The following is a 17,966-nucleotide window of genomic DNA, read 5'->3' as shown; positions in this document are numbered from 1 at the left end:
AGGAAGCCAAAGTGTTTCTTAACAAAAAAAAAAAAAAAAAAAAAGTCAAAAAACGCAAGTAGGAGTATCCTTGACATTTTTGGCTGGTATACAGCTTGTGACAGACACAAATGTTTGTGTCCTCGTGTTTGAAATAATGCCCTAACACTGCACTTCTCCTGTTCCTGGTGTATCTTTTGAAAGTTCTGTCTCTGCTTTTGCTTTTCATAACTGATAACTTGTGCTAAAAATTCCCTTTTGGGTCAACGTCAATTTTTTTCTCTCTTTTTTTTTTTTCCCCCCTTTTTCTTTTTCCTTCCAAAACAGACCAATGGTTATGAGGAAGATGTGTATGGATCATCCCAGAGTAGAAAATCTAGCAGGGTTAGTAGATGATTTATATTGCTATAAAATCTATTGCTGTATTTAATGGGATGAAAGCTAATTAGCAAATTCTTTTCTGTGGTAAAGCAGGTTTTTCCTGTCTTGCACCTTGTGGGTTTTGCAGTTTGTCAGATGGGAAGGTGCAGCAATAAGCTGTTTAATAAATAAAAATCAGGCCATGAGTGGGAAGGGAAGTATCTGAATTTGGTACAAGTAGAACTTGGAAACCAGAACTGCTTAACTTTTACACAAAATTGGGTAAAAATTTAAATTGTGACAAGAAGTACTTTGGCGGAAGCTGGCGTGGAGGATTTCCACGTGCCGGATAACAGGACGACTGTTTTCCAACCTGTGTGACATGTTCACGTTGTGATCTAATGCTGAAACTCCCAAGCTTCACCTAGGATTTAGTCTATGTCTTGAGAATTGCATGTGTAAAATGGACTTTGACTTTTGAATTTCCCCCAAATGTATGTTATTTATTTGAAGTCTGCTTGACTAAATGCCTTTTTTTTTTCCCCTTTATAAACAGCATTCTAGGGTTTCTGGAAACTCCCACAGAGGTGAACCACCAGTGCAAGTGCTACTACATAGCTGTGTAATATTACCATTGATGTACTTCCTTTCTAGAAATATTCCTGTCAAAAAAGCTTAATTATTAACTCCGTTGTGTGTAAGTGGGTCACAATGTTCCTTTCTGTTCCAGCACCAAGTGTTTTGTGTCAATTGTAGGAATACATTGTCCTGCTTTGTTAAGTATTGGGGTTTGTGCAAATTACTTGAAGGTATTGTCTTAAGCAGAGCCTCCTTGGGGGTAGGGAAGGGAACCGTTTGGGTTTTTTTCCCCCATGCCTTTATTTTAACAAAGGCAGACAAAAGCTCAGTGCCTGTTGATCTTTATGCTATCAAGACTTCTAAAGAAATTTAGTGGTATGCAGACTAAAGCTCTATGTTTAGGGGAAAAATAAACTACTTTTAAGACTCCGTTTAGCTGAAAGTTTGAGCAATACATGCTAAACGTCAGACACACTTCAGCAGGCTACTTTGTAAGCATGAAGTTAAGCAGGCGATTATATAAATAGTGAAATGGGACCTTATATTTTATGTCCACTTTAAATTGTTGCTTCCATATGGTTTTATGCATTTAGCTTGCATATGTGGATAAGAGACAATGAAATAGTGTTGCTTAAACTGTTCAGAAAACAGTATGTCCTGTCACTGGCACTCTTGCTGAACCATTTGACAAGTTCAAGGAACTTTATTATGTAGTACTTCTGACAAATTATGTTCTTAGTCTTTAACGACATACTCCAGAGCTCCAAGTACTGCAGGAAGAGTAAAGTATCTGTAAGAAAGTCATCCAGGGAAAAGAAGTTGTTTGGTTTCCATTTAAGTAATTTAAAATCATCTTGGTATTAGGGTTTGCAGCATGGAGGTTTAGTCTATGTAGAGCGTAATTACAGCAACATCATTAGTTCCTTGCAGTTTTCATTACGAAGTGTAATTCAGATTAATCATTACTTAGAAGGGGGAGGAAAGCTTGAGGGTCACTTAGAATAATAGCTGAAACTCCAAAAACAGCTGATGCCAGTCTGACTGGCATTCACTTTGGGAATACTCTCTCCAAAAACCTCAACCTAACGGTAGAGATTGTCAAAGCAATAACAAACAACTAGGAGGTAAATTCTTCAGGTCAGCAAGGAAGTGATGAGTCTGCTGATCATAGTTGTTTCCAACATTGGTGTCTGGTTTTTAAGTCACAAAATGGAGCGATGTCCACGTGGGGATCAGCCTTTGTAAGCTGTACTTGTATCACAGTTTGATTCCTTAAATACGAATGCTGAGATTAGTCCACATGTGGATTACAAACTCTCTAGGTGGGAATTAAAGTCATTTCTTGAAGCTCAGTTCAGTTTGTTCAGATTTCTTTTTCAGTGAGAGTCTTATTTTGTAGGCATTCAGGAAAAATGAGGCAGAAAGGGGTTTTTTGTTGTTTTTGTTTGGGGTTTTTTTTTAGGTTGGACAATGATTTATCCTCAGTATATACTTGTGGGTGTTGCATTTTATCCACATATCTGTTTGCCTGCAGTGACAGAAGTCCAGTGTCAAGAACGAACAAGTTTCTTTAATTTGCTGCAGGTCTCCCTCATTTGTAAATGGAGTTAACGCCCACATAACTTATAGTGATGATGCAAGGATTAGTTAGGGCTTGTAGGAAAGCTGAGTAATTGCTGACTACTGACAGCGGAGTATCTTGGTTGTCTAGACCCCCGTAAGAAATGACTGGAGAAGCAGGGTGTTAGCGAGTGGCTGTGAAGGGAGAGCTCTGGAGTATAGCAAAGCAGGGAGAGGTGTGGAGCTCCTTCAGAACAACCATTCCCACCGGCGTGCACGCACCCGTGGGAAAATAAGGGATCTAAACAGTGCCTGGGAGGCTTTGAAAATATCTTTGCAACGTGTATTATTGTAGGGCTACTTACAGGAGACTGAGCGAGCCCAGAAGTCATTTCAGGAGGGTGGGGATGCGGGGAGGTAGTGTTTCCTCCCTGGCCCCTGCACGCTGGCTGGGGCGGCATCGGTCCCTGGCGTGGCAGAGTAACTCTTTTTATCGCGTTTTAGATGTGCTTTTAGCCCAACATTTTTCTGAAAACAAGGAAAATGCAAAGTCTTCCTAGTATGTCTGTATTTTCTTGATTCCTCTGGCTCTGTGAGATGCCTCATGTGTTGTATACAGATTTCCAACCTGCATTGAAAACAGACCTTGACTTGCAAATTTAAATATCCCTCTCTGTGAAGTTGTTATAAACAGCTGTTTTTAAGTTGTTCACAGTATATTGTTGCACACTCCTAAAGCTTTTGGGAAGCCAAAATACAGAGTTCCACTCAGTATTATAAATATCTACTGCTGTCAGCCTTCCTGCACCCTGACAAACCCTACGCGCCAGCTTTGTGTCGAAGCACTTGCACAGCGGCAATTCTCGCAGATAATACACAACAGCAGAAAAGCTGAGCTGGCATCCTACGCTCCAGTATAGGTGCTGGGGGGAATGAATGGAGATGTTGTATATCACACTAGATAAATAAGGGAGTGTTTTGGAGAGTAAGGGTGATTCAAGTCCACTGGAGTTGTCAGTCAGCCACTATTGGTACTTTTAGTGTTTAACTTGGTCTTGAATTAAGATCTCCCCATTCTTGGGGAGACCCAACAACTTTGGTCCCTGGCTTTGCTCTCCGTCTCCCAGCAGAGCTGTCCCAGCACCTTCTCCTGCATCTCTTGCGGGTTTAGCTTATAGGGCATAAACCCCTCAAGAGCTCAGAGGGAAACTCACCTACTCTCTGACCAGTATGTTCTTCCAGTGCTTGATGGGCAGTGGCAATCAGCTGTATTGTCCGCAGCAGCGGGACTGCATGTGAAAAGAAATAAATTCTCTAAGGCAGGAGCCTGTTTTTTTAGGTATGAAGCTGTGATGCAGCCATTTATTCTGAACTTGAGCCTGAAAGATAAAATTTCCAGCATCTTGTAAAACAGATGTTGTCTATTCTGTTTTACAGAAGCTGGAAGTATGTAGGTAAATACAGCTTCACTTAAATAGAGTGAGGATGAAACTTAGCTGCTCAAACTGTATCATGCTTCTGAAAATGTGCTCCATCTGTGGAGTCACGTACAAACCATGTCCTTGCAGCGTACTCTCGCATAGGGTCATAACTACGAGAGGGGAGGAAAGAACATGAGGGTTTGAAGCCTTTTTGGTGGAAAATAAACCAAACGGGTATTTTGTGCATAAGATGCTGTAGGGATAGAGGAAAGGCCTTTTTTTATTTAAAAAAAATCTCTACCTTATGACTTGAAAGGACACACAATTTTCACACATCCTCATGTCTTTAATGCAGTTTCCTTAATGCAGTTATCTCTTCTTTTTGCATCTGTGACCACTTTGACTCCTTGCTATTTGTAATCACCTCATTCACTTTTTGCCTCCCATTTAAAGGAATTTAGAAAGTCCGTGTTACAAAGCTGTGTTCTCAAGGGTTGGTTTGTTTGTTTGTTTGTTGTTAATGCAGGCTTCGTACTACTCTGATCTGGGTCTTCACAACAGCAGCTATGCTTCTACATCTCAACCTTCTTCCCAAAATGGAAACTGGGTCTGTTGCCCTCTGGCTTTACCTGGCCTGGACTTGTTCTGACTTCATTTGGATAATACAACCTCTTGTATTTAGGAATGAATTTGGACCAATTGTCAGGAGTCTCTGTAGCTCTTTTTAGTGAAAACTTAAAAAAACCCCCAACCTATCAAAACCAGAGCAGACCTTTTAAGATTGGAGTGAGTAATGGAAAGCTGTTTTAAAACAAGCACAATTAGTTTTCCTCTGCCGCTCCTCCCTTTCCTGCAGTTATTTTGTTTGCTTTTGGCCTCAGTTGGTCTGGAAAAATAAGGGAAAGCTTAATTAACTGAAGCTCTCTTATTCTATTTGAGGCAACTTTCTGCAGACTGTGTCAGTCTAGGAAGCTTAAGACTGTCCGGTCCGCATAAAGTAATATTCCAAGCACGTAATTCACAGACTGCTAGAAGAAAATCACTGAAGCTTCAAAATGACCCAAGAGGTTGGATTGTCCTCTGCGTGTGGGCAGAGCTCAGCCAGTCCGGCGCTAGCAAAGCAGTGCTTGAGCAGTGGTCCGCAGTCTGTCCTGCCCCGTGGGCAGCAGCACAGGGACGTTGCCCCGTGCATTGTGGTGGCCAGCGATGGGGATGCCCCAGATGAGCGGGGTGACTCGGCCGCAGCACGTTGCCTGCAAGCCGTGGGCTGGTGACCACTGCTGGAGTATGTCCTGCACCTTGGTATGCCAGATACACTGTGTGCTCTCTGAATTTAATTGCTGCATCTTGTGAATGATGGTTACTAACAGAAAAGTCACTTGTTTTATGGTGCTCTGACTTAAGTACGCATAATTTTGTCCTGAATTATTTGGGTTTTCTCTGCGTCTTTGCTATAAGATGTTTATTTTATTATTAAACAGTGTGAAACACTTAAAAACATGTATCTTAAAACACTTCTGTCTTTATACGTAGTTCTTTTCCTAGCTTTGGTTGAAGTGAGGAGTAACGCCCTTTCTGGCTGCTATACAGAAATGTGTGAGAGACAATAACAACTTTAACAACCTAAAATTAAATGATGCTGGTTTGCTTTTGCATATTCTTGTGTCCTCCCTTCCTGTAGAAAATGCACATGTCTGCCTGGTATTCTTAGTCTTTGGGAGTTGAGATCTAATGCTTTTATGGCGCAGATGACTAATACCCTCTATACTGCGTTTCCTTCTGTTTTAGTTAAATAATCCTAATCTCTCATCAAGATGGTTATTTCTGCTGTAAGCGCCTCTCTCTTTATGTTGCATTTTCTGTGCAAAAAAGTTTTGTGCTTGTCTTCCTCAGCCCTCCTTGCTGTACAGCGATGCCCTGCCAGCCAGAAGTTACAGGGTTTGTTGTACTAATGCTCTCCCCACAAATACCGAACCCCCTCACCTTCAGCCATGCACATGTTGTCTCTTACCTCTGTAGTTCCTGTTGGGTCCGTTTATTTCACACTCTGGTGTCTGATCCATCTGAATGCGCGTGTGCGATGCTGTTTGTACAGACCTGGATGTGCTGATCCTTCCTTTTATTCCCATTGGAACTGTGCAACCGCTGCTTGCGGGATTGTGATGCTGCCACAGGCTCCTCTCTGGATGGAGACGGTTGTCTTTGTTTCGGTGTGTTAGCTACAATGTGCAGGAGCAGGCCAGAGAGAGGCAACATCAATTCTTTCTGGTGGTGTAACAGCTAACAAAACTCTGTTTAATTTTTCTTTTTCTAGCCACTTTTCCACTCTTGTTGTTTAACCTTTAAAATGAACTTCTCTCAGATTTTGTTCTCAATGCTTAAATGTAGAGTTTCCGGTTTCCTGAGCCAGACATCGATATGCTAAACTGGAGCCAGTGTCTTAACATGCACATCTTCCTCCTTTCTTATTAATTTGGTAAACTGGCTAGTAAGTGAAATTCATCAGGCATAAGTGGGGGGGTTTCCACCCCGCCCCTATTTTGCCAGCACCAGAAACAAAAGTTAGGCAGATTTGAACAACTTAAGAATTGATGTAGCCTTTATTGGAAGGCAACATAAACTGATGGATTAATGGTTGGGAGAACGGTTGGAAATGCATGACTGTGTGATGGACTAGGGGGTGGACGTGGGACTTTGCACGTGCCTTACGGCGTTTCCAGCTCATTGACTTCAGGTTGTGTTAGATCCTCACTTGCATGTTGCTTGTGGTTGCACACAGGAGATGTCCCTGTCCTTGCACATACTGCTCATTTCCCCTACGTCCTTCGCGCTGCACCTTGTCGATTTGTAATGCTCCAGACTGAAACCACAAACTAGGTCTGCCAGTCCTGTTCTGACTCTGTCTTTTAATTGTAGGCGTCTGTGTATGACGAGAGCGTTTACAGTGGGAGTCGTCGGTATAGTGCCTCTAGTTCTCGTGCTGTAAGATGTTTTCTGCATTTCCCTGTTGTCTTGTCTCTGTCCTCCAGTAACCTGTGTGTACCAGAACACAGCCTTTTCTGGGCTGAGGAACATTTAAGATGGACTGTGTGAGATTCATAGCCTGCTGCTGTAGGCAAAAGTACGAGCACAGTTTCTGAGAGCTTCCATTAACTGATAATTAGTGATTTTTCTGCTGTTGTAATGCCTGGCCTCATGCAGACCAGCTCTGGCTAGCACCCACAGAGCCCTGTGCTAGGTGCTTACCTCCTGCGCCGAGGGTAATTCAACTCTGCCTTGCGCTTGGTTTGCAGATAAAAACCTTGGAAAGCCGGTACATAAAGTTCCTTCCCTCGCTGAGACTTAATTCTGTGTTTGAAAACTGAGAGTAAAGCAGATTTTTAAATAAAGAAGTAAAGAAAATCACTTCCCCATTAGCAGTTATCTGATAGCATGAAGTAAAGGATTGCTGTGAATGTATGGCTTGCTTGATTTTGTTTCTTGGATTTATATTCTGTAGTGATCTCTCAGGCAACTTGTGATGGTGTTTTTGAAATACGTGCTCCTGTGAGGGGAGAGCTCAGTCTTTTGTGGAGAGATACAATATGAGGAACGACAATGTAAATTGTTTCCTTTCAAAAACAGAGAGGCCGCAGGACTCGGTTTAGAGACCGAAAGGCAGAAAATGCCTTTACTTCTCCTCACATGGGGCCTCTGGGTCGTGGTGGGTGTTTGGGCCAGGCAGTACGTCTGCTGCTGTTGGATCTGCCTGGAAAAAATAAACCACTTTTTTTTTTTTTTTTTTGATTTTTAAATTCTGCTCTGTGGAGCCAGTGCTTATTCTGCCTCTGAACGCCTTCGCTGTTTATCAAAAAAATCCCAACGAACCAAAAAACACCCCCAACAAGCAAAAAACCACCACCCAAGACCTGAACAGAAAAAAGCTCAAAACAAAGCATCGATGTTAATTTAACCTTAAAAGTTACGATTTTATTAGCTTGGAGAAAGAACAAAACTTTCAAGAATGCTTACTAAGCGCTTAAGAATTATGCCATCCTCTTGCAACCACACTGATTTGCTAGTTGGGCTGTGCATCTTGCTGCTACTGGTGTTAAGCTTCAGATTACTCTGTTTCACATTTGTGCCTTGTTTTCACTTGGCTGCCTTGGGAAATCCATCGATACTTACCTGTTCGGATTGTTGTGGCAGTCTGCAATTCAGTGAATTAGCCACTGAGGCTGCGCTGCGCTGGCTGTAGCCCTTTGTATGTGCGGGATGTCTCCCTTTGTTTGAGAGAAGTCTCTCCAAGGTCCAGATGATACGCTTCTACTCTTGGGGGAAGTCATTTATAGTGGGCTCCGAGCCCAAACGTTGTTTACAAGTGTTTGAGCCACTTGTTAATGGCTCGAGCAGAGAACACTGAATAAAACGCTGGTGCTTGTTCCCCTTCCTCCATCCCATCGCACCCTGTGGCAGCGGTATTTGGAAGCCTGTGTATAACCCAGCCTTTCCGGTTTCTGTCGCACGGTTGCCTGTAGTAATGAGAGAGTTGAAGTACGAGGCTTTTGCCTTGTCACAATTACCAAGTTCTGTGCGATTATTTTAAGGTCTCTGAATGTCGTAGCGCTTCTAACATGCAGAGGGTGTGCCGTTCGGGGAACTGTCCCCAAGGAATGTTTTTGGGTGACCAGATGACAAGGAAATGCAAGGGGCAAGGCTGAAACTGGCTGTGTTTGGTCTCAGCTGAACGAGTGGCACTTGCTTCTATGTTCTGCCCTGCGATACAGAGAGCAGCTACGGAATAAATAGGCCCTGTGAAACGCTCGTGTGGGATTCGTCAGTAGTTAATACTTTTTCCTTGTCATGTGTTTCAAGTTTATTCTACATCCTTGTTATGTTAGACATAAAAACCCAGTGATGGCGCAAGGCTTCTGTGCTAGAACGCTTAATAAGAAAACAAAATCTAAATATTTACTGGAGCACTTTTTGGTTTTAATTTAGGAATTGAAGTGGCTGTGATTGTGCACAGTTTACAAGTATTTTCGATGCAGTTCTAAATTTTGTGTGTTCTCATGTCTGAAATGCAGCTCAGCAGTTCAGGTGCATGAAGCCAGTGTCGCTTCGTGTAAGGTGTCTGAGGACGCAGCTTGGTCACGTTCTGCCCTGCTTCAGGGGCTTGCTAAGGGCTACGTACCTTGGGACATAATGCTTTGTGGTTAGTAACTAAGCTCATGGTTGTACCGTAGCTGGGGTTATTTCCACCTTACCCTCTAATCATTTATTTGTACTGTAAGCTTAATTTGCATTTAATACTGTTAGTGTGATTAATGATGCTGAAACAGTCCTCCCAGTAACTTGGTGTCTCTGTAGCTGAGGAGTCTAGGGGATTCCTGTAGTGGCCAGGTAACTTTGAAAGCAGAAACCTTAAAAAAAGACAGAGTATGTGCATCTCAAAAGTAGGATAATTCTTTAGATTTCAGTGGGTTTGTATCTGAGAGATTGTCTTAAGCGCCTATAAAATAAACTTGTAAAGGTCATTAGCAGCGTAGCCTGAGCTGCTAAGAGTGGTTCCTCTTGCTTGTTCCTGTTCCTGAGCCGCCCCAGCCCTTCTGTCGGTCCCAGCTTTGGCACCTGCAGTTTGGCAGCCTGACATGCCCCTTTACAAAGGCTATGTTCACAGTTGCCTTGAGGTGATAGCAATAGGAAAACTATCACGTCCGGTAAACCTCAAAAACTTTTTAAATTCATCTCTGTTCCGAATGTATCAAACCCCTCCTTGTGTATCTTTCTATAAAGTTCATCTAAATAAAAGATTGAATGTGACACTTCTACTCCAAAATCTAAAAATAGAGGGAATAATTCTAAAATGCATTTCCAGAATAAGTTTTAGTTGTTTCTCTGACGCATTAAACTTTTGTTTCCCTTCTCAACTTCCACTGCAAATAAAACCTCTGGAAATAAAACAGTGTACACACATTCTTTGTCCTTGTCAGCAACAAGTCAGCCCTGCCTGTTCTGCATCACTGCTTAGATGTTTGCTTTTAAGAAGGACTAAAATACTTTCTTTGGCAGGAGATGAGGACTGCAGGTGCTGCAAAAGCAGGGGAGAGACACGGTCTCTGAGGTGGTCTCAGTTTTTACTTTAATGGCTGTTTCTTGCTTTGGCCTCCGGAGCACGGAATCGTTTTATATGTGCACAGTATCGGACACAGGGGAAGAAGGCTCACCAGAGAACCTCAGAGCTCTTGAAGAGTAATAGGATTGAGCCTTTTGTATGGAGACGGAGGGTTGTTTACTTGTGACTGGTATCTTAAGATATATAAATAAAAAAATTAGTATTCTGTCATTCCAAGAATTGAATCAAAACTCTACTTGGTCTGTCAACTGGAATTACTGCTTGCCTTAAATTAACAGTTGAGGTGTCTGTTCTCTGACTTTCACTGCAATTCCTCTGTCAAGCTGCATGTAACCATTTTTGTAACTAACTTCAGCTGTAATGCTCTAAATCCTCTTTCTCTTCCCTTCCCAATTCTAATGCTTTTCTCTTTTCTCTGCTTGCTATTCTTGGTTTACCTGCGGCAGCCTTCCGAGTACAGCTGCTACCTTGGTTCAGGATCTCGGGCATCCTCCAGAGCCAGCTCTGCTCGGGCCAGTCCAGTGGTGAGCTCTTCTATTTTTCTTTCTCCCTAAACTGCTTAATTCTTTGGTTATTTAAGGTGTCTCGTGTTCAAAGAGGTCACTGTCCCTCAAGACACAATTTCTTATGGTATGTATTGGAGCTTCTGGACAATGCTTAAGACAAAGAAGGGGTGGACCAGATGAGAAATTACAAAAGCAAAGTAATTTCTATGCAGATGCACACGTTTTTACAGTAGAAGTACCTCTTGGACTCGTGACAATGCTAAATGCAAGGGTATTGTGAAAAAGATTGATGATTGATGCCAGTGCCGCATCTCCTTTGGTGATTAAAATCAGGAAACCTGAAATCTTCCTGCACCATTCAAGGAGTTTAGTTTCTCTCCATTCAGCAATATTTTGGTCTTGTGTTGCTGCAAAGCTGCAGGGCTATCCAGAGGCTGGATTTGAATGTGCTTGTTGGACTGTAGCTCACCAGGCAGTGCAGAGTCTTTAGCGTGGTGAAGTGCTAGGAGAATTACATGTCCCCCAGTGTCTAGCAGCTTGAATTCCCAAGTAGTCATGGCTGAACAAGGCTCAAATGCTAAGGGCTTGTCCAACCCCTGGGACTGTAGTTGACCAAAACAAGACTTTTTCCCTCCCTTTTTAGAGATATAAAGTAATTGTCTTCTATATTTTCAATGGCATATCGGTGCTTTCTCTTTGTGATTGTTCCATGTAGCTGTTTACAACTCTGAGTATCTTTCCTGATTAATTTCAGAGCAAGGTCTGATAGTGTGGTGACAGTAGCAGAGTGCAGTAGCATGTCTTTTAGAGGAAATGTGCAGCTTACAGTAAACTAGTCTGTAACAAAATTAATCTTCCACCGAGCATGAGTTTAAGTGTTGCACTGAGTTTTGGTAAGCTGGCTTTGCTTTGTGGAAGCATTCCTCCTAGTGAAGTTTTAACGTGCTAGCTCTCCTGGGACCTGTCACGTATTATCTACCACATCCTTGAGATACAAAACGATAAGGAAGGTGATACTATAAATTAACACGCACAACGTGCTTTTCTAGTCATAAAATCCGATTGCCTTTATTGCTTTGAGTAGCTGAAACTTAAATGCTGTAAATGTTGCCTTTAAGGACTACTGAAAAAGGAGTATCTGGATAGTCAAAGAAGCTACCACAGCATGCAACACAGTAAGCTGGAACATGAACATTTGGAGGGTTCCTCTTCAGTAAAACACCCACAGTCCACAGTAAGGAATTGCTTTCTACGCAATATCCCCCATCACGCTGGTTCCCCCTGCAAACGTAGCCATAGTGATTTGAAAACCTGCGCTGTGGGGTTTTTTTTTTTCTCCCGCGGCGAGAACTGCGCAGTAGGTCTGCGTCCCGGTGGTGAAAGGTGCCTGAACTCTCTCCATGCAGGGTTATTTCTTGTCATCAGGTAGGGAGTAGGTGAGCCTTTTGATCATCAAGGGAGCCCTCTCCGAAGCGAGGGGGAGCTGAATAAACTGGCTGGAGCAAAAGAAAATGGAACTGATAGGATAGAACTGCATGCTCTGAAGTGTTGGTGTCTCTCAGACAAGGGTACATCCACTTTTTAAAATTACTTTATTTTTTTTAAAAAAGGTTTTTCATCAGATAATGTATGGCAGCTGGTGAGCTATAAATAAATGTTTTAATTAGTCCCTGAGCTATGAGTTTTTGCAGTATATATCTTACATTAGTAATACTTCTTAAATGGTTTTGCAAACTGAATTCCAATTATCCCAAAGCAAAAAAATAATCAGAATAACCAGGGATTCCATTAAAGTTCTTTAAGTCTAAGAATTGGGTACGTTGATGATGTGTGGGTTTTTTGTATGCAGAGTCATTTGTGCAAGTTGCTTACAGTAATCACAGAATGCAGCTTGCCCCTCCTGGGAAGTGTAGGGGATTTTTCTGTCTTCATTCTCACACTTTGCACTGTTTATGCGCGAGTGGCTGGAGATGGTTAGCTGTGTCAGCACCGATGCTGGAGAGGTGCCGAGCTGAATCTGCTCTGCAAGGAGACAACAGGCACTTATTTACTTAATTAGTGGTTTATTGCAGGGTGTGAAGAGCTTCCGTTATTTCCATGCCCTTGAAGAACAGCTGAGAGTTAATGCCGTAGTGGGTGTAAAAGGCACCACTGCAGGGGCTTTGCTTCTGCTAGTGCAAGGTAGCACAAGCCTTGCTAACAGGGTGGCATTGCTCTGAAAAGTTCTAATTACTGCACGGGGTCAATGCAACAGCACCGTGGAATATTTTTTTTCTTTTCCTATATTAAACAGACAGCTCCTTACTCACAGTAAGGAATTACTTGCTTTGCCTTTTACTAACAGAGGATTTGAGGCGTTTTGATAACGTTTCCATTTGCATACTTGAACTTGGCAGTAAAAATGCTGAAATTGAGAAGACTGGGCTCTGTGGGCTTAGCAGTGCATTGCTTCCACTTGTGTGCTCCCAAAATGTCATCTGCTTGGACTTCCTAAAGGAAGAATAAAAATGTCCTTGGATGACGGAGATAACTTCAGGAAAAAAAAAAAGTGGTTGGTTTTGTGTATATCAATAGTCTACATTAAAACTGTTTTAATATTGCTAACTCCCAAACCCATGTTGTTCCCTGCCTTAGTGTATCGAGCCATATGCTTTCTTGATTCTGCTTTATGTATCTTTCGGCATTTATACACGTAAAGGTTTGATTCCAAGTTTACTTTTTAAATGGCTGGCGGAGGAGGAAGGAAAGGGAGTATCTGTTGAGTTGAAAAGCTGAGTTTCCAGCATGCTTATGTCACTTGAGAGTGTGATATTTTACAACATCCATGTACTGCAGTCACGAGTGCTTAACACTGAAGTTAAATACGACCGTGGGCACTATTAGGCAGAAAACCAAAATTGAGCTGTTTGCAAGCCTAACTAACTATCATGAGAAATTATATACTGAGAACAGAGAATGATTCAATTAAACTTTTTAAATTAAAGCATAAATATCTTGTTACAGCAGCTCTTAAATTTTTTTCTCAGAATTTTCTCCCTCTTCTATCACTGCTCATTTAAAAAGTGAGCAAAAAGTGACAGTAGTTTTCCTGCTGCACACAGCTTTGCCAGCTTGTGTTCTCATTTGTGTTACCATGTTTGTAATACAGGAAAAGCCCGGAAGATACTTAAACACATGTGAATATTTATTTGTCTTTGTATGTATTTTTAAGAATTCAGTACATCTCCATGGTTTGCTGTTTGATTATTTTTCCCATTATCCCCACTAGTAATTATCGTCTGCTGTCCTTGCAGTGACTGCAGATGTGCAAATGTGTCATTTAATATCAAAGCTTTATACTCAATATAAAGTACAGATCGTAAGACTACCGAAAGTAAACACCAGGGCCGTCTGCACAGATGGAGGTAAATCTTGTGCCTGAGTTAGTGGCGTGTTTTGGCCAAAATGGGCTTTTTAATGTGAATTGCTGGAATTTTTTTTTTAAATGAAACTACTAGTGAAAAGCAATTATTTATACATTTGAAATAGGCTCAGAATGCAATAGTATTTATCCGAAGACTTTCTGAGCAAAGGCAGGCAAAATAATAGGAGCAGGCACGCTTTACTACTCTGAGAAGATGGTATTTCGTATTAACTCTCTCCCTTGTGGAGCCTCAGGCAGCGGGCACAAGCCATGGGCACGCAGCCCAGCCAGCGGGCTGGTACTGACAGCAGCAGCTTCATACACAGGGCAAGACTGGAAACGCAGGTGCCGCTTAGCACGTGTACGTACGTTAACGCAGAGTTGTGAAAGGCTTTTTTCATTTGAAGAAGCTTACCATGTTCTCACCAGAAATAAAATGAAGACAGACTTAATTTTCATGGAAGCAGTTATCAGCGTGCTCAAGCTTTGCCTTCTCTCCGCTACACTTCCAGATGTATGGTAGGCTTGTATCCTAGCCCAGGCACTGACAGCCTGGGTGTGCTTTCGGCCCCGCTGGAGTGAGGATTTGCTGCAGTGCTAACTTGCATTTTGGAGACTGATAAGTTTGTTTAAGCAATGATGTTTGGCATAACACTCATTCCTGAGCAAGGATACTTCTGACAAATCCACTTTAGAGCTGACAGAGTTCAGCAGTGGTTTTCCCCTGCTGACTTTTAAAGGCTTATTGCTAATTGCCAGTGTTAAGGTGGCTCTCAGTGGGAGAACACACAGGAATCCTCGGTGTTGCTGCCTGCCCCAGCCCAGCTGATCAAACTGGTAAGATGGGGATTGTTGTAGGGGTTATACTTAACTGCATCACTTCTTGGGTTGTAATTCCGGGTTTTGTAGATAGCATCCTGTGTTCACCACTACCTATTGCAAGTTTTTTTTCTTCAGTGTGGGCCACATTTCCCTTTCAAACTGCACTGCACTACTTTAAGAGCAGGAAATGATCTTAATTTGATTTGTCACCAAAAAAAACCCCAGCCCTTGATTTTTCTGAGGAAGTTGATCTAAGTGCAAGATCTTAGATGGAGCTGAGCAGCGACAGCCACGTACTGAACACACTGCAGTTGTTCTTGTACCCAAGGGTGGTACTTGGTGCTACCCAACTGCAAGCATTCCATGTTTCCCTTCCTCTCCAGCCTTGTTTAGCAGGCTGGAGGCTGGAAACTGTCTTAGTCCTGATTTCTCCATCGATTTAAAGATCCGAATAACTTTTTTTCTTTATTTGTAGCTGGAGTGTAATGCTTAATTGTCCTGGGGTCTCTGGTCTTTTCAGTAAGTGTTTGAGAGCCATCTCGGATGCGCTGTGATAGTACTGCACGGGCTTGAATTTCTGCCTGGCCGCTCAGTGGTGGTGAAGAGCTTCAAGGGTTAACCTGCTAGCTGACTGTGGAGTAGAGAGAAATACTTTTTCAAACATTATACTAAAATGTTTTTATTATCTATGAAAAATAGGCAATATGTCCATATATAGACTTGTGGGATTATTTTGCTCTTGTGAAGTTTCCAGCTGCGGTGAGCCTCTGATATTGCTGACATTTTTGTAACATGGCTCTGGATTTATTCCGAAATTGCTGTCGGAAGAGGCTGAACTCTGATCCCATTGTACTTTGCAGAAAGCAACCTATTCCGCTTGCCAAAACAAAGATGTGCGTGCTGGAGTTCCTTGGAAAATTACTTCCTTTTCCTGCTTTTTTACGCATTCAAGTACAAATTGCCCAAATTGTTGGGGAAGAGGAAGGTAATCTGTGATTAGAGACAGACCCGTACCCTTATGGGAATGAAAAAATGGTATAATGTTCTAGAAATTAAAGGTGAATTCTTCTTTAGCTCTCCTCTTCTAGCAAGTACTGTTAGTTCTTTACAGGTTTATGTGGAAAAGTCCCAAAGCTAGTACATCTATATGAAGGGCTATGCTGAGTACAGTACTGTGAAGGTAGAGAAGTTGTTTTCAGTCTGCTTAATCATTATGGCTTGCTTTATTGAATGATAATATGGAAGGTATTTTAGGCAAGAATTTCCTGCATTTTCAAATAAAAATAAGCATTTTTTTTCCTGACCTTTCTCTGTTTGATTTCTTATTGGATCAAATGCCAAAGGGTTTTTCAGGTCCGGGTGAAGGCTGAAAATCTGGAGTTCCCTCTGGTGGCTGACTGCTGTGGGAAGCAGGATTTATCCTTTTTAAAGCTAAAGATGAGCAGAATGAAAGCTGTATAAAACACTCATCTAAAATAGACTTGTGTCCTTCTACAAGACACTCTTTACACCTTTTGGTGTATCACTGCCACGTAACCATAAAATTAAATGCTGCTTGTTTTGGACTTTTTTACTTAGAAAAGTGTTGTGTAGCAGGAGGCATCTTTGTAATGAAAGGATACTATGTTAGAATGAGGAACTGGCTTTTCTCAAACCAGATTAAATTCTTGAGTGTTAATATTTAAATGAATTGGTAGTGGTAGTTACTGGTTTTGAGGAGAAAATGCTCTGAGTATTCCATTCATGGCACCAAAGGGATGTGTGTATGAGAGCATCACCAGGAAAAATGAGATCTCTTGTATTTTTTTTTCTAAACCACCCCAATTTTAGAAGTTGCTTAATAGCTTTAATTATTAAAGATTATGCCACCTCAGAGAATTATTAAAGATTGTTTTGCAATAAATGTGTAGCAAGCTTCACAGGTGTGGTTATGAGTGCGCTGAGTAGAAATGTCCACTGTATGGGTATCTCTCACCACGTTCTTCCACATTTTTCCCTTTAAGTGGAAGTTTTTATTTGACTCATGTGATGCATCATTAAAACAGTATCAAGATTTGCTCCCTTCTTATTAAAAACAGAGGTAGCACATTTTTCAGAAAATAGAGGACATTCTGCAAATAGCTTAGGGAAAATAATATTTTGAGTTGCACCCTGAACCCGTAAGGCAGACTTTGCAAAAGGCTGTAGATAAATTTCTGGAGATAGATTTGTGTGTGTATATACACTAATCTTTGGTGACATGCCAATATTTACACTGCCACAACTGTCTTGATAAACAACAACATAGTGTTTGGCTGGGCTAGAAGGCTGCCAGTACACCACCGGGAGCTGTCTGGCACGGAAAGAACAGGCTGTTTGCGAAAGTCAGTCCGTCTTGTTTATTGGGTCTGAACTGAAGTAGCTGCCTTCGTTGGTGACCTTCTCTTATTGCATCCAAATTCAGGGATATATATTTTTTTTTTTCTTAAGTACTTTGTGTATTCAGTGTCTTTTGCAAAGTTTACATCTAGTGCTTTAAGTCTGGCTTATTCTACTTTGAAGCCTAAGTCTTAAATTTTCTTAATGCTAATCATAGGGAATTTATGACATGAGACTGTTGTCAGTGTAAAAAGCTGATTTGTAGTAGGTACCACTCTTGATCTGGGGAAGCCATTAATTTTCTGGATGTCTTTTGGGGAAACCATCTTGACTGTGGTGCTGAAAGTTCCCAGAAGTAGTTGACATGCTCTGGACTTCCTGAGTTCTGCTGAGCTTTTCCTTTCATTCAATCCTTCTTAAACTTAGTTCCATTTTAGATGGAGATATTTCTAAAAAGATTGTTGTGAAACACTTTTTTAATTCCTCTCAATGGCAAAGTGAATAATGATGAAACGCTTGATTTTAAATTTCTGCTCTTGGGAACATGTATATTTTGTTTGGTTTCAGGAAAAAGTTGATAGGATGGTGCCCATCAAAAAAAAAAAAAGGCACAAAGGTTGTATGTGGGTTTTGCTCTGTAACTTTCTTTTTAGCATTTAAACTGTGTCCATGGGAATTTTCTGTACTCCTGAATGCTACTTTGGCTCTGCTTTGTTTCTTCTAGACTAGTTTTAGTGCAGGATCTCTCTTCTGAATTAGGAAATTCCAGTGAAGTACTGAAACCATAAAAGAGCTGTTTATTTAGACTTCGAACTGGTCCCTTGTATTTGACTTGTCAGTTTATGTGGTCTCAGCCTTTACCT

The 17,966-nt window shown here is 41.6% G+C and overlaps 1 protein-coding gene across 30 annotated transcripts in view; it reads left to right on the top strand.

The window, feature by feature from the left end:
* The window catches only part of LRRFIP1 (LRR binding FLII interacting protein 1), a 114,245-nt gene that overhangs the window by 70,929 nt on the left and 25,350 nt on the right, over window positions 1–17,966 (top strand). For 7 of the 30 annotated variants that reach the window (XR_008577576.1, XR_008577580.1, XR_008577572.1 and 4 more), the window contains exons 9-14: window positions 307–363; window positions 896–961; window positions 4,426–4,506; window positions 5,793–5,837; window positions 6,816–6,881; window positions 10,461–10,538. The exons of 11 other annotated variants lie outside the window; for them this stretch is intronic. Coding sequence is in view for 9 of the 19 variants with exons in the window: in XM_054829523.1 (XP_054685498.1) it covers window positions 307–363; window positions 896–961; window positions 4,426–4,506; window positions 5,793–5,837; window positions 6,816–6,881; window positions 10,461–10,538 (393 nt within the window). In the remaining 10 variants the exon portion in view is untranslated. The remainder of the gene's footprint in view (window positions 1–306; window positions 364–895; window positions 962–4,425; window positions 4,507–5,792; window positions 5,838–6,815; window positions 6,882–10,460; window positions 10,539–17,966) is intronic. 12 more of the 30 variants (XR_008577579.1, XM_054829525.1, XM_054829521.1 and 9 more) reach the window with 7 other exon arrangements.

This window comes from Grus americana, chromosome 6 (assembly GCF_028858705.1).
Source record: "Grus americana isolate bGruAme1 chromosome 6, bGruAme1.mat, whole genome shotgun sequence".
In the NCBI taxonomy this organism is placed as follows: domain Eukaryota; kingdom Metazoa; phylum Chordata; class Aves; order Gruiformes; family Gruidae; genus Grus; species Grus americana.
Note: the sequence above shows the minus strand (reverse complement) of the source record. Positions and strands in the feature narration are given on the sequence as shown.